Source organism: Lissotriton helveticus, chromosome 8 (genome assembly GCF_964261635.1).
Source record: "Lissotriton helveticus chromosome 8, aLisHel1.1, whole genome shotgun sequence".
NCBI classification, from domain to species: Eukaryota; Metazoa; Chordata; class Amphibia; order Caudata; family Salamandridae; genus Lissotriton; species Lissotriton helveticus.
In genome coordinates, this window is record NC_136069.1 from 620,676,640 (window position 1) to 620,691,564 (window position 14,925).

At 39.9% G+C, this 14,925-nt stretch overlaps 1 protein-coding gene across 7 annotated transcripts in view; it reads left to right on the top strand.

The window, feature by feature from the left end:
* SCEL (sciellin) overlaps window positions 1-14,925 on the top strand; it is a 490,458-nt gene that overhangs the window by 459,522 nt on the left and 16,011 nt on the right. For all 7 annotated transcript variants that reach the window (XM_078657473.1, XM_078657474.1, XM_078657476.1 and 4 more), the window contains 3 exons: window positions 4,437-4,523; window positions 8,860-8,925; window positions 11,782-11,853. In XM_078657473.1, the coding sequence (XP_078513599.1) occupies window positions 4,437-4,523; window positions 8,860-8,925; window positions 11,782-11,853 (225 nt within the window). The remainder of the gene's footprint in view (window positions 1-4,436; window positions 4,524-8,859; window positions 8,926-11,781; window positions 11,854-14,925) is intronic.

Consider the following 14,925-nt stretch of genomic DNA (forward strand, 5'->3'; position numbering starts at 1 on the left):
TCCATATCACACAAATATTGTTCAATAGGGCAAAAATGGATAAAGCAGGTTGTGAAGCCATTCAAATAATATATGACACATCGTTTATTAATAATGTTGTACAGAGCACAACTAAAGAGACAGTTCTCTTCTCAGTCCACCAAAAAATCTTCTTTATTCCAGAGTTCTGAAATATATCATGTTCTATCCAGCATTTACATGTTTCGTCAAGTGGGGGTAAACCAGTGCCTTCATCAGGGCTTTTCTTGGTTTACAGAGTGTCTGGTAATGTTTGCTCGGGATTGTAATGCAGAGCTCACTCTATTAGTAGCGACCTTTTAAACAAAGGAAATGAAATACCCAAGGAAGTATAGTATTGGAACAGAATCCAGTAGTATTGTTGGTACCGTGTGGTAGTAGTAGTAGTAGAAAGCTTTATTCGATTTTAGAACTTGATAAAATCATAAAAGCAACCAACATGGTGTACAGTTTCATCATACTAACATAGAGATAAACTAAAATTGATATTAAACAATTGAATAACGATTACCGAATAGAGTCTCTTATAACTACAAATAAAAATAAACAGTTTGGGTACAGCCAGTTAATTGTATGTTATCAAAACCAAAAGCAATTAGACAGTTCAAAACTCCGTGGAAAAATATTATAATACAATATTGAAGCTATGGTTGGTCATAAGTACAATGAATTTTAAAACAATTTTTAAGAAACATAGCAATACTTTTGGCATTTGATGCTGTTTCTAGGTGTTGTAAAGCAAAAACGCGGGGCGGCATCTCCTTAAACCTTGAGACAACAATATTGGCAGTAACCAGCGTTTGCGTGGTAGATCGTAGAACTTACAGAACAGTACTACATGGATGTTGGATTGTTCAGAGATGCCATTGCATGGACACCGGGTAATTGAGGAAGACCAATCTTGTCTCCCCGAAATGTAAGCAGGCGAAAAAAGGTGTTAAATCTAAACCGTGTCAACATATATTTTTCATAGTTGGTCAAACAATACGTTAGATACGGTTGAATACCCTGATTACATTGAATACTTAACAAGTGTCGATTTGAGGCTTTAATAGATTCTTGGGCTAAACGTAGCTCTCTCAAATGTGACAGACAAGATATTTTCAGGGTCTTTCTTGTAATATCAGTTAAAAGTATGGGTTTGTTAAAATATATGGAAAGATTCAAATCCCTAAAGGTATCATGTACAAAAGACAGCCACGGAATATTAGACCAATTGTCTAGGCCCAAACAATCTAAAATTAAAGCACGAGTTAAGCAACATTGTTCTGTTGTCCAAATGCGATGCCACAATAATATTGGCTGAAGTTTTATATAATCAGCTATATAGTCCATTCCCAGTTCGATATGACAAGCATATGTTGGAGAACGCTGTGAAACGGCCAGCACATAACAGATCAAGGTATTCTCCACCCTCTGCAAAATGTCGGCCGGTACATAGCCCCATACCCCAGCGCCATAAACAGCTACGCTATGGCACTTTGCATAGTATATTTGTAAAAGTTCTTTGGGGGGGCTTCCCAAATTTGCGTGCAAACACGATTAGGGCGGATGTGGCTCCTAAATTTAGGAGATGCCTGCTAACGATTGCAGGTTTCCAAGAAGAGACACTAACTAATAAAATACCCAAATATGGGTATGGTTTAGTACACTCCAACCTAGATTCTTCAATAAATATCGATTTATTTTTGGTTGTCTTTTTCCCAAAGTGCATAACAAACGTTTTTTTTTAATATTAACCTTGAGGTCCAATGAGGCCATAAAGTTACAGTAGGAGTTTAGCTGTAGTTGGAGTTGGACTGGGGTTCGCGCCATAATCACCGCGTCATCCGCATAGAGTAATGCGGGTATAGGGCGACGGCCAATGGCAGGTAGGTCCTGGCTCCCTTCTAACATGGCCTTCTCAAGCCCGTTTGTATAGAGATTAAATAAGAAGGGAGCCAGTACACATCCCTGTCTGACCCCCTTTGTAACTGGGAAGTGATGACTAAGCTTACCATTCACTCCGAATCTGACCCTGGCCATTGCTCCCTGGTACAGCTCGCGTAAAAAACATACTATCGGGAGGTCTACACCCAGTTCTATTAGGATTGACCACAGCCTTGAATGTGAGACACAGTAAAAGGCTGCAGTCAAGTCCACATAGACCAGGTGGAGGTTGCCTTTCTTGGCCTGGACATACTTCCCAATTAGAAGAGAGAGATTCAAAGCCTGCTCTACTGTGCCCAGTCCCTCCCGGAAACCATATTGCAGGTCGGTCAGAATGTGATTATCCCCTGACCAGATCCGAAGTCTGTCTAGGATCAGCCGACCTGCAACTTTTCCAAAAGAGTCCAGGAGGGAGATGGGCCTATAGCAAGCCGGGTTATTACGATCACCCTTCTTGAAAATGGGAAGCAGAATAGAAGTTGACCAGGATTTAACAAGACCCCCTTTTAAGGCTGCTTCTAGTACTCTGGTTAATATCGGAGCCCAGAGTTCCTGGGTATGGGTGTAAATATCTAGCGGTACGCCGTCCGGCCCCGGGGCTTTACCAGATTTCGAGGATGACAAAGCCTCAATTACTTCCTCAAGGCTAAAAGTTAAATCGATAGGATATGGAGAGGTATTTGTACTTGAAGTTGGTTCAACGACTGCTACTGAAAATATTTTTGAAAAATGTGATACGCATCCATCTGCATAGATTGCTACCTCTAAACTCGGGCCAGTATTCACATCCTTCAGGAAGGGTGAGTTAACCACTTTCCATAACATTTTACCATCCTTTCTATTACAGCTCTCATGGAGCTTTTCCCACAAATCTTTTTTCCTTTCCTTTCTACATTCTTTTTTCGCCAGGTTATAAATCCGTCTCAACTTCCTGATTTCTTGCTGATCCCTCTCGGTTTTGTACAGTCCCCCTTTTAAATTTGAAATGGCTCTGCGACATTCCGTGTTGAACCACCCATTATCTTGAGAACCAGTCTGCTTTTGTTTGCGGAGGAGCTCCTTACTAATTACTTTAGTAATATTAATAAAACTAGTTAGAATATCATCGACGGTGGAGTGCAGATTTAAACATGTTTCCAACATAGGAAGTGATTTGAGAACGACATTTGATGTAATGACCTCCGGGTCTACTCTAGCCCACTTTACCGAGTAACCATTAATTTTATCTAAAGACAGGGCTTTTTGGGTTAGCAATCCTGGGTTACCTGTAAGGTTGCGCCCTGTAGGAACTGAGATGGTAACACTATTAGAAAAATGATCACTACTAATGTCGTTACCCGTATTAAATGTAATCACTTCCTCCTTCATGTGATGGGATATCAGAATAAAATCAATTATAGTATTACAACCCCTGCCATGAAAGGTGGGGGAGAAATCAATTGGGGGTTCAACAAGTTCGTTCGCAAACCCCAGTCCTAGGGTAAAAAGTTTTTCACTTAAAATACTCCCAACACTGGAGTGTGCGAAATGCGTTATGGGAGCCCCCTCCTCCTCTACAACTCCACAGTTTAAGTTGGAATAATCATTGCACAAAGCAATATTGAAATCGCCGCCCCAAATTAATTTAAAAGACTGGGAAGGACATTTAGCCCGTTGCTCATCTAAGACCGAAAGTATCCTACTTAGTACTTTCTCAAAGTCAGGAGGTGAAAGATTATTATAAAAATGTAACAGGAAATATGTATCCCCTCGATTTACTGAGAATTTGATTAACTGTGTGTCTCATGCAAGTAATGATCATCTCACTTGTTGTCTCATTTGATATGCTTTGCAATAACATTATTAAAATATTGGGACGAATCTCCCAACCTTGGAGAGGATGAGAGTGACTGCTCTCACCTTTTTCTGAGCACCCAGCAAGTAATGAGCTAACAGATAGTGAACATTTAATATTGAAGTGTACTTTGCGGGCAAGTGTGCATCGACATTTCTCTGGTCACCACAATTATCGTTTTTTTAATGATTTCAAATGTTCAATAAAGATTTTAGCAGGAAAGCTTGACTCCTCAGCATCACCTTTTGAAAAAAAAGAAGCTAACGGATTTTACTCTCAGTCTTAGCTGCATCAGTCACATATCAAAACTAGAGAGCCATGTATTTAGCCATTGTTTATAATATAAGCAGAACAACATTAGAAAACATGTAATTTTCCCTGATCCAAAAACTCTCCTTCTAATCTAGGATACAGTATGGCCTGCACAATTCCAAATTATGCAGACACTACAAAGTGTGTAAAAGGCCACCTGCTTCGATTTTGCAACAACGCAGTGTTTGTGCAATCGGTACCCAACTGATTGGTTTGCACTTTTGCAGCTCATGTAAACGAACTACTCAGAAAAGTTGTCCAGTTGGCCTTTTTCTTAGTAGGTGAACATGAAAGGGTAATCTTCGGCTAAAATGAGTAATTTACTGTTTTATTTTGTTTTAAGGTCAGTGGAGTATTCTTATGACAACTCGGATGCACCCAACAGGAAATCAAGTTCAAGTTATTCATATGACACCAGGAACAGCTCCAGGTACCTTACTGCTCAAAAAGAGCATATGCACATCTTGCTATTTTGTAAGTTCCATGTTGTGCAGAGGAAAAGATGGATTGTGCCGTTATTGAAGATAATGGGTCTTAACCAGTGTCGCCCTGCCTTTTTAGCTACCCAGAAGCTAGATAACATTTTAACTATTGCTTCTGTCTCTGCCTTTTCAAAAACAAGTTTTTAGACTACGAAAATCAATGCATGCCCCACTGTAATTATTTATTGTTTTTATTATGTGTAATGATAATGATGATTGTGTATATATATCTGCCTGTAGTTTTTAACAAATGTACTTTTATGGTTGTTATTCTCATTCAATAATCGAATAAAGATAAATTGATTGATTGATTGCTTAAAAAGAGATGCTTTGATCCACTCTCATATACCTACTCCTGTGCACTTCTTATCTTCTCTGGCCCTCTGCCTTGATATAGGCACAGCTTCTAGGCTATCCTCCTCCTCTCGCTCTTTTGCCCTGATTCGAACATCATCTCCTTTTCCACCGTTTTGATCCCTGTTTCTTTCTTCAGTTCATCCTCCATCAGTCTCCTCACCCTCTTTGTCCCTTTCTCTACCCTCCCTATTCCTCAACACGTCTCATTCATTTCTGGGCACCAGGTTGCAGATGTATTCTTAACCAAGCGCTAGCATTGACCAAGCTGGAAAAAACAGAGCACGATACATAGAAATAAGGATACATGTGAACCAGTCTAGGACATCTTAACTGTGGCAAAGTGCCTCTGAACCCTGAGTACTGCACACTCACTTATTGCTCTCTGCTAATCCGATCCACGTCTCTGGATTATTATTTCAGTGGCTATTGTTGACAGAGATGGATTTTATATATCTTAATCTTCTGGTGTAATCATGAAAAAAAAAAACACCATTGGTCGTATGGACCTTTCTTCGTTGGCAAGGAGAAGTTAAAAGAAGCAGTCATCTACATCAAGACCATGAAAACGATAACATCCTTAATGACTTTAGCACAGTCAATAAAGAAAAATGTGTATGAGTTAAATTTCAATATTTATTCAATAAGTATTAATCTTTTAAGTGTCACCATTCGAAATGAATATAATCCAGTAATCATTATTAGAACATTAGAATGTTGGGAGCTCCTTGTGTTCCATAAAGGAATTTCCCTAATCTAAATTGTATTAGAATGGAATAAGGTGTCAGCTCAGAAACCCCAATAAAGAGTTCTGATGACAGAATAAGTACATAAGCTTAAAGCCTTTGCAGTTCAAATAAAAATGTTTTGAGCTGAAAAGCATTCTCAGCTTCAAATCAACAGACACTTATACAGATGGGAATAGACTCGAAATAATCTCTCAAAAAGAGAGATATGGTCTCAAGAAACCCAGGGAAGGATGCGAGTGAGAGAAGCCTCTCCTACTCTAAGAAAGCACACTATTATAAACACACTGAATTTGGAATTGAAACAAGCATCACATTCTTTGTTCACACATCCAGTAGGATTTCAGTAAACTCTCAATTCCTCATGTCTTCATAAAGAGCTACAGACACAAATCCTTGGAAAGATACTTCATCCTCATTTTGTGGTTCACACAGTTCTTCCCATGAATCGTCCTTCCTGTTGTCTTCTTTCCTTCCAATGAGAACTTCAGTATCAGTTGTCTAATGCATAACAAATGCCTATTCACTTTCTAACAGAAGGCTTCTGGAAAGTTACAGCATCTGCTGTGGAAAGAAAAGCATCTTGTGCAAAACAATAGCTCATTGTGGAAAAAAGGCCTTTCAATTCTAATGGTTAATATATGAATTGCAGTTAATATTGCATTTATAGTTATAGTTATGCTAACTTAAATCAGTATATTAGTTTTCTTTTATTTGCTTAAATTGCCTAAGTATGATTACCTACTACAAATGCATTCACAATACATGAGTTAATTAGCATAAATGTAATACTTTCATTTTAAAACATTCTTTTTGCACAATCAAAATATTTGCTGCTGCATTGTAATGGCAGGTCTGGAGACGCAGTGGCGTAATGCATCCACCTCAGAAATCTGCATTTGATTTCCTGGCCACAGGTCAGAATCCTTAGGATTCCACTCAATGTTTCATCCTTTTGATGTGGGTAAAATGAGTGCCAAAGGGGAGAATGTGTTCTGTAGAAATACACACATTATAGTGATAAAAGCGCAAAGAAATGTATATCAAATATCTGAAAAAAAAGTGCAGCAGAAAATTAAAGCTACTAAAAGGCAAGGTGGTCATTAATATTATCTGTAAATACTATGTACAAGGGAAAACATAAAAGGGTTGTACAAACATGCCAACATGAAGGTTGTTGGCACACCTCCAATGGCAAAAGCGGACATTTTTTCCCAAGAAGAGGCATATAAACATAGGGAATTGTGCATTAGTGCTTACCTCCCGGGATGGTAAGTTTGGTAGCACTAACATCAAGTTCAGACTGGTTTAACCTTGTTTACTTTCGCTTTGTATAGCCAGGCAGTAGTGTTTCTGTCACAGTATTTCATTTAAATGGAGAGAGAGAGTGAAAGAGAAAGAAAAGAGAGAGAGGGAATACACTGACAGACATAGATAGAAAGTGTGAGTATCTAAGATACATCATGATAGTTATACATATACAATATATTGACAAGGGCAGCCCTAGTGGTATAAGATGGATACTGCATATGCCAGTGTTGGACATAGAGCACAACAAATACATACATGGAATACAAATACTGAACATATCTATTCTATATAAATCGTACAAGACATCTAAAAGTTTGAATGAATGAAATGATGATGGGGAACCCACTATTGTTTCAGGTGGTTGGGGCTAAACTAAATGTGTTTCAGGTTCCAGTGCATATAATCGTGTAGTGGTTCCTACTTACTGTTGGCCCTGCAAGAAAGGACATTTCAAGCTTTCTCATTGCACCCTACTACTGTTGCTACAGGAATATCATTTTCCCCTGGTAAATGCTGGATCATTGTCCTTATCACTAGTTTGTGAAAGACCTCAATAAAGATTGCTTCACAACAGTAGCCTTGATCAGACTGCGCAGTCCCACTGAGCAGAAACTTAATTTCCTGCCTGATAGTAAGTGCAAATGTCGATTGTAGACTTGTGTAAAATTCCCCAGGGCGAGTGGGAAATTGGCAGGCAGTGGTGCAACTTTTGTGCTCTGGCCACAGAAGTCTGAAGTATGTACATAAATACTGATTTACAAGAGTAGCATTTCCTGTGTCCCAGTATCATTGTAATATGAACTGCTAATGTCTGCAGATGCCCATGTCGCTCCATTTCAATCTCTTCCTCTTTGCTCCTTAAAGTATTTCTTCTCGCCTATTCCATCGTGAAACACTTCCCTACTTTGACTCTTCTTTCATACTTTTTCAATTTTTGTTTTACTCTCTTTTCAATCTTTTTACATCTTTTTTCACTGTTTCTCTCTTTTCACCCTTGTTGACATTTGTTTTAACTTTTCTCCCAACATCTTTTGTTACCTCTTGTCTCATCTGTACTTCACCCTTTGACTCTTCATTTACTCTTCCTTTACTCTTTTTTCACTCTTCTTTCACGTTTCCCAAGCTTTTCATTCATTCTCAATTCACTCATTTGCTCTTTTTGTCTTTCCCTTTCCCCCTTATTTTGTTCTACTTTTGCTCTTCTGCCTTCTTTCACCCCTTTTCACTCATCATTAATCCTTCAGTTATCTTTCTTTTTTTTACTCGTATTCAATCCTTCATTATTCTTTCTTTTATATACGTTTTACTCTCACTACTTTCACTCTTTTACTCATTTTCGACTCTTATTTAATTCCTCATTCACCCCATGTCCCTCTTAATACACCCTGCTTTAACTGATCATTCATTTTCACTCACTTTTCTTTCACCTTGTTGACAACCTTCCCTATTTCCACTTTCACTCTACTTCACACTTTTTTTACATTCTCTGACCCGTATTTAACTTTCGTTTCTCTCTTTTTTTCCTCTCCTTTAGCGTTTTTAATCATTTTTCCCTATTAGTTAACTCTTCTTTAAGTCTGGTTTCAAATACCTGGCACCTTTTTCACTGTTCTGTTACTTTTTCTTTGCTTTTGTGGGATAAAACAAATAGGAGACAGACTCTGCCACTCATGCTACAGACATTTGTCATACCTCTGTACAACTAAGTGCCTAACTTTTCAAAATATCAGAAATAAATGCGATTCGTCCAAGCACTTTCTTGGACTGTATTAAAAGTGATGCATGATATAGCCAGATGTGAATGCACTACCTTGTTGATTGCTCACTTTTATAACATTCTTACGATGAAATGTACATTTTCACCCTTTTCTAGCTCATCCAACAACTACTCCGCTCCAGGGGATACATATGTTTACACAAGGACATACGAGGAGAATAGGTAAGGCTGGTGTTTTTCTTTAATACATCCAAAATAAAGTGCCACAATGCCAACACATGAAATTCCTGAGGTAGTTGATCTCAGGTTGTTTCTCTTTCATTTCAGTTTATGGTTGCTGCACTGTATCACTTGCGTTTGATTTAAACCCTGATGCATTGGTTGGTTGATTAATTTCAATGATTAATTGAGTAGGTCCCAGTTGTGTACTTATGCGTCTTAGGCTCTATGCAGGGTTAAACTGACACCATTGTCCCCATTTTATAGAAGCTCACAGGGTGTCAAGTGATGAGATGCTGGGAACAAATGCCATGAGTCTGGGTCCCTTCACTGCAGTTGTGCAGGAAATAAGTAATTCCATCATGTGCATGCTCTGCTCTGAGTAGTGAGGTCTTGCTTGCTCTTAAAAGACGCCATCTTTTTCCTCCATCTTTTCTGCGCATCAGTTAAAAATGTGATGTGGCAATGCAGTTTGTTGTCAATCAGACGTTTCCAAGAAACCTTTCAGGAAGAACTCAGAAGAACCCATGATTTTAGACAATATGTTTGAAAAAATGTGCTACGAAATTGTTTGCCCTGATTAAACCAAAATAACAATGTTGTAGGGTGATGCTTTCAGCACCCCTGAAGAGTGTAAGGCTTACCTGTTATTTCCGTTGTCTGTGTGCATTTAAGTGATGCTCTTATACTGTTCCCCAATGCTGCTTTTAGTCCTAGTCAATCTGTTTATGTACATGTATTCCTGGCTTGAGGCAGTATGTGTTTGCCCTGAGAAAGACAAGTGCATATTTTCCCAAAATGTCGCACTGTATGGGGGTATAAAAGGGATGTGAAGCAAAAACATTCTATCAATTACTTTATTCGACCTTGCCACGGGGCCATGTTCACTAGGCCTTAGCTTGTTTAGTGTTTTCCTCAGTGTGAGTCCTGTAAATATACACAGAACAGGCAGAATTGAGTCTGACCTAGCTCCAGCTTTCAGGTTTATTGAAGTTGTTATAGATGCACACAGATGGGTGTACGTTTGCCCAGAGTTGGTATAGAGACACCTCCTCACGGGATACAACCTTTACAACGCAACTTTTACAACGAACTACCATTACAACAAATTTTTTACAACGCAAAAACTTTTACAACGCATACCATTACAACGCAGGATTTTACAACGCAAGTACCTTTACAACGCATACCATTACAACGTAAGTATTGGTAAGTATATAATTAATTTAAAAAAATTATATGTTTGGGTTTTTGGGTAAAGGGGTATTTTTAGGGTTCAGGGTCAGTTTTGGGTTTTTGGGTAAAGGGGTATTTTTAGGGTTCAGGGTCAGTTTTTAGTTTTTGGGTAAAGGGGTATTTTTAGGGTTCAGGGTCAGTTTTCAGTTTTTGGGTAAAGGGGTATTTTTTGGGTTCAGGGTCAGTTTTCAGTTTTTGGGTAAAGGGGTATTTTTAGGGTTCAGGGTCAGTTTTGGGTTTTTGGGTAAAGGGGTATTTTTAGAGTTCATGGTCAGTTTTCAGTTTTTGGGTAAAGGGGTATTTTTTCAGTTTTTGGGGTACAGGGTTAATTTGTAAAAAAAAAAAAATATATTTAAATTAAATTAATTAAATAAAATTAAATAAAATTTAATTATATTTTAATAATTTCAATTAATTTATATTAAAAAAAATATTATATACTTACCAATATTTACGTTGTAATGGTATGCGTTGTAAAGGTACTTGCGTTGTAAAATCCTGCGTTGTAATGGTATGCGTTGTAAAAGTTTTTGCGTTGTAAAAAATTTGTTGTAATGGTAGTCGTTGTAAAAGTATGCGTTGTAACGTCATACATCCCTCCTCACGTCTGCTATAATATTGTGCAGTGTATGTTTCTGAATAGCTGGAGTAGTACTATTTTGTTAGAATAGCTATAACCTATAACCAAGGAAAAGTGCAGAATGTGCTATGCCTGAAGAGGCACAATCAATATGTGTTCATGAATGATGTAGTGTTGGTGTTCATTGGTCCTGAGCCACCATTCTCTTGTTCCCATTATGCACAGGACAAATTTGTTGCAAGCTATGATAATATTTGATTTGCCAATGCTTGTTTTCATTTATTTTTGTGTCCAATTTTTGTACCTTTTTTTGGTAACATTTTAGTTTTTTCATTATTTTAAAAGTTGTAATGTTTAATTCATATGTTAGAGGAAATATTAATAATTAAAAATAACATTGTGGGTTTGCAAGAGACAGACATATTGGCTTTCACAATGCTTGGTTTAAGTGTAAAAATGATGTTCAAGGCCTACATTTTTATAGCCACTTGAAGAGATCTTTGAAGCTCACCAATGCTTAATTTGAAAAATATGCCATGCCGGTGCCCGAAGCACTGCTCAGCAACCCGGCTTACGCTACTAATTGTCAGCACGCCGAATACCAGGGCGGCGTAGTCCAGAATCCACTTCATGCCTCTTTCATCCACTGCCAGTCACTGCCTGGCCCTTTATTTCCCTCTTGCACACACTTGCTTTCTCCTTTGGTGACGGGTTTTCTGTCTTTCTCTTCCTCCTTCTTTCCCCTTTGTGTGTTTTTCTCTCTCTTGCTCTGGGGAAATATCTGATGAAAAATATGTGCCGATCCCAAAAAAGAGTGCCCCCGCCGGCAATCCCCGGCTCAAATTAAGCATTGGGTTTTACAAAGTTTACAGAGTGTGAGCTCATCAAATATTTTCGAGTAGTCCAATAATAGAGATCAAAAGGTGGAGTGAAAGGTATTTGTTTTGTAGTCTGGGCTAACCCACCGTCAAACGTTTCTCTGCACATTAATTCTAAAATACAAACAAAAGCTAATTGTGTTCTTTGCATGTATTTCTTTGCAGCCAACCTAAAGATCGATATGAAGACAACGTCACCAAAAAATCAATCAAGACTGTTTACTCCACTGCTGATCGGTAAGCAGCCCTTAATGTCTAAAAATAATTTACAAATGAATACATAATCGCATTGGGCGCAACGTTTTCTTCGGAGCTTGTCATCGACATTGCTAAATGCTGGTGACCTGGAAAAGCAAGACTGAATTATTGCCGTTCCACCCCATGCCTCTTTCTTCAACCGCCCTACACGTTTTGTACCTTCAGGTTTCAATACGTTTTTACAGAATTAAAAACAAATGTATATAAACGTCAACACAACTCCTCAAACTACCTTCCTCCTCTGACAGTGCCTCCTGCTGGTCTCTTTATCCACTGTCCTGAAGTTTTTCATGTCTTGTCTTCTTTCTTACGCAAATCCAGTGATCTCAGCATAGAACCAATTGCAGGGCCATTAAAGATCTTGGACATGTTAGGGCCCTATAATCTTTTGTAATATTATTCCGTCCTCGTTCCCAATTTGTTTTTATTCTCTTAGCAGATTGTATGAAGCCTTTTCCATGCCTAGTACACGCCATATTTTATTGTACTAGTTGTTCAAGGAGGGAAGCATTTGATAGGTTTTTTTTATCCCTCCTTTCTATCTTTATCGCTTTTCTTCTGTTGGAGACCTTGGGGCATACGTACAACAAAACGTCAGAGCGTGGAGCTGCGCCAAATTTGGCAGGGCTGCACTTTGACATTTTCAAAACGCAGAGATGCAATGGCAATGTATTTACCGCAAGATGGAGCGCCCCTATGTTTTCCCCAGCACTGGCGCTAAAATGAATTGATTCGCATCAATGTAGGCACCATTGCAACATAGTGCATGATTGTTTATGTACAGGAAATAACATCTTTCTGCACATAAACAATCATTAAAGGCATTCTGCTCCTTCTGTGTGTGCTGCAGAATGCATCACATGTAGAAAATTAAAAACTAAGAGACATAAAAGCATTTATCCACATGAGCCTTTCTAACGCCTGCCACTGCACGGCGTTAGTTTTTGGACTCAGATTTACACATCCTTGTCAGTCTAGGGCAGGGCAAAATACTGGCTCCTACATAAGGCCTTCTGGACTCCTGACAGACTATCAGAAGTAGGCATAAGGGACAGCGACACCTGCTGGAACTGCCACAAGAAGAAAGGGGACCTAGAGCACCTCATCTTCGAATGCCCTAAAGTGAGAACCTTCTGGAGGAAAGTGAGCGACTTCATCAACACTGTCATAGGGAAAAACACACAACCTGGGTTCATTGGCCTAGCCACAGCATTCATGGCGCCAGACTTGGAAAGTAAGGAAGACAGAGACCTAATAGACCTCCTACTTACCGCAGCAGTCAAAACCATATTAGCGAATTGGAAAAACACAGCCAAAGCAACATTCAAGGGCTGGGTTAACTGGGTCACTTTCCTCAGAGGAGCAGACAACATCACTGGGAAACTCTCACCCAGCCACAATGCCAAGACTGAGATGTGGGTGACGCTCGACGCGCATCTGGGGTCACACAAACCCCCGTGAATGCATAGCCTATCAACGCCTACCGCCAGCACGCAGCTAGGGCTAAGAGGGCGACAATATAGTATCGATGGACTCCCCCCCCTCCTTTCTCTTCCTTCTCTCTTCTCCTTTCACACTTGCCGGGGGTCTTACAGAACCTACAGTAAAAACCTGCCTATGCAAAGTATGCAAGTAGACCTTATGTAACCAAGAAGGCGCCAAGGACCCCCCCCCCCCGCTTCACTACTGTACTGTTAAAAAATCTTCTCAATAAAAAACGTTTGAAATAAAAAAAAAAGCAATGGGGCCTGCGGCAGGATAGCCACAGCAACACCAATTGCACGCCCCTTTCACGCAGATACCTGTACGAGAGGGTAGCATATTTACAAAGCGGTGTTAAGCCACAAAAAGTGACCTAACACCGCTTTGTAAATATGTTGTAGGGCATACCCGGAGCCGGACTGGGAACCGAAACTGGCCCTGACAAACTGCTCGACCGACCCCCCCCCCCCACCCCCCCCTGGAGGGAGGGAGGGTGCAGCCGAGCTGTTTGCGAGGGCCGGTCTTGGCCGATTTTGTTACAGAGGGCAAATATTGCTAACCCCCGGAAACAAAAATTGCCTCCGGGGCCCAAAACCGGCCCCCACCCAGGCGGCCCACCGGGGAAACGCCCAGCGCCCACTACGGCCAATCCCGCCCTGGGCATACCGCCACAAGAACATAAAAAAAAGTGACGCTCCATTGGCGCTAGGGGCATGTACATATCGCTCCTTGTTTGGCACTTCATGAACATTAGCAACTCAGACTGAAACACGTTGTACAGACAGTTGTAAATATGGTGGTAATTTATTGATGAGAAAATGGTACTCAAGTAACAATCTATTGGCCAACTGTAAGAGGGCTCCCAAATTTCTTCTAACCATGTCCTGAAGACCACATTCTGGATTCAAAGTAAGAGTAATTAGATGTGTTTTTCGGCCTGCTTCAGTCTTTACAAGTCTCCATTTTCTCTGAGGGCTGTCACTTTTGTCACACTCACCAGGAAGTCTCTCACTGGATTGATAAGTGGGCATTGACGGTTTTCTCTTCTAACCTTCCTAGGAGAAAGCAGTAAAATTGCAGTTTAATATGAGTGTTGTACACTGCCTCCTACTACTAAAATGAAGGTGGAACAAGGTAGTATGAAAAATAAAACGGTGCCAGAGGGTTTATGAACCAGGCCTGGATGGTGCAGGAAGTTCTTCAGCATAACAAGACAGTATTTGGTAAAAGTTTGCCTCTCCCCTTTTGTCGAAACGTTACCCCTCTCAGCTGTATTCCAGTTTTGATCAGCCCATGGTGAGTACTAGGAGCTCTCCCTGGCGGAAGGTGGCAGTGGGAGCTTCCTTCCTGAAAGCACTGAGTAATGTATGAGGTGAAAGTTGGCCACACTCTGGAGGAGGAGCCTGAATGTTGCTGTTGCTTTGCTGGGATCAACGTTAACCTTGCACTGCATGGCGTCCTACACATTTCTAGTGAACGCAAAAGACACTGCTGATTGCAGAGCTCTGAATTAATCCGACCTGGTTAGCATGATTTAAAGATCACAGTCAGGGTACCTCTGGTCAATGC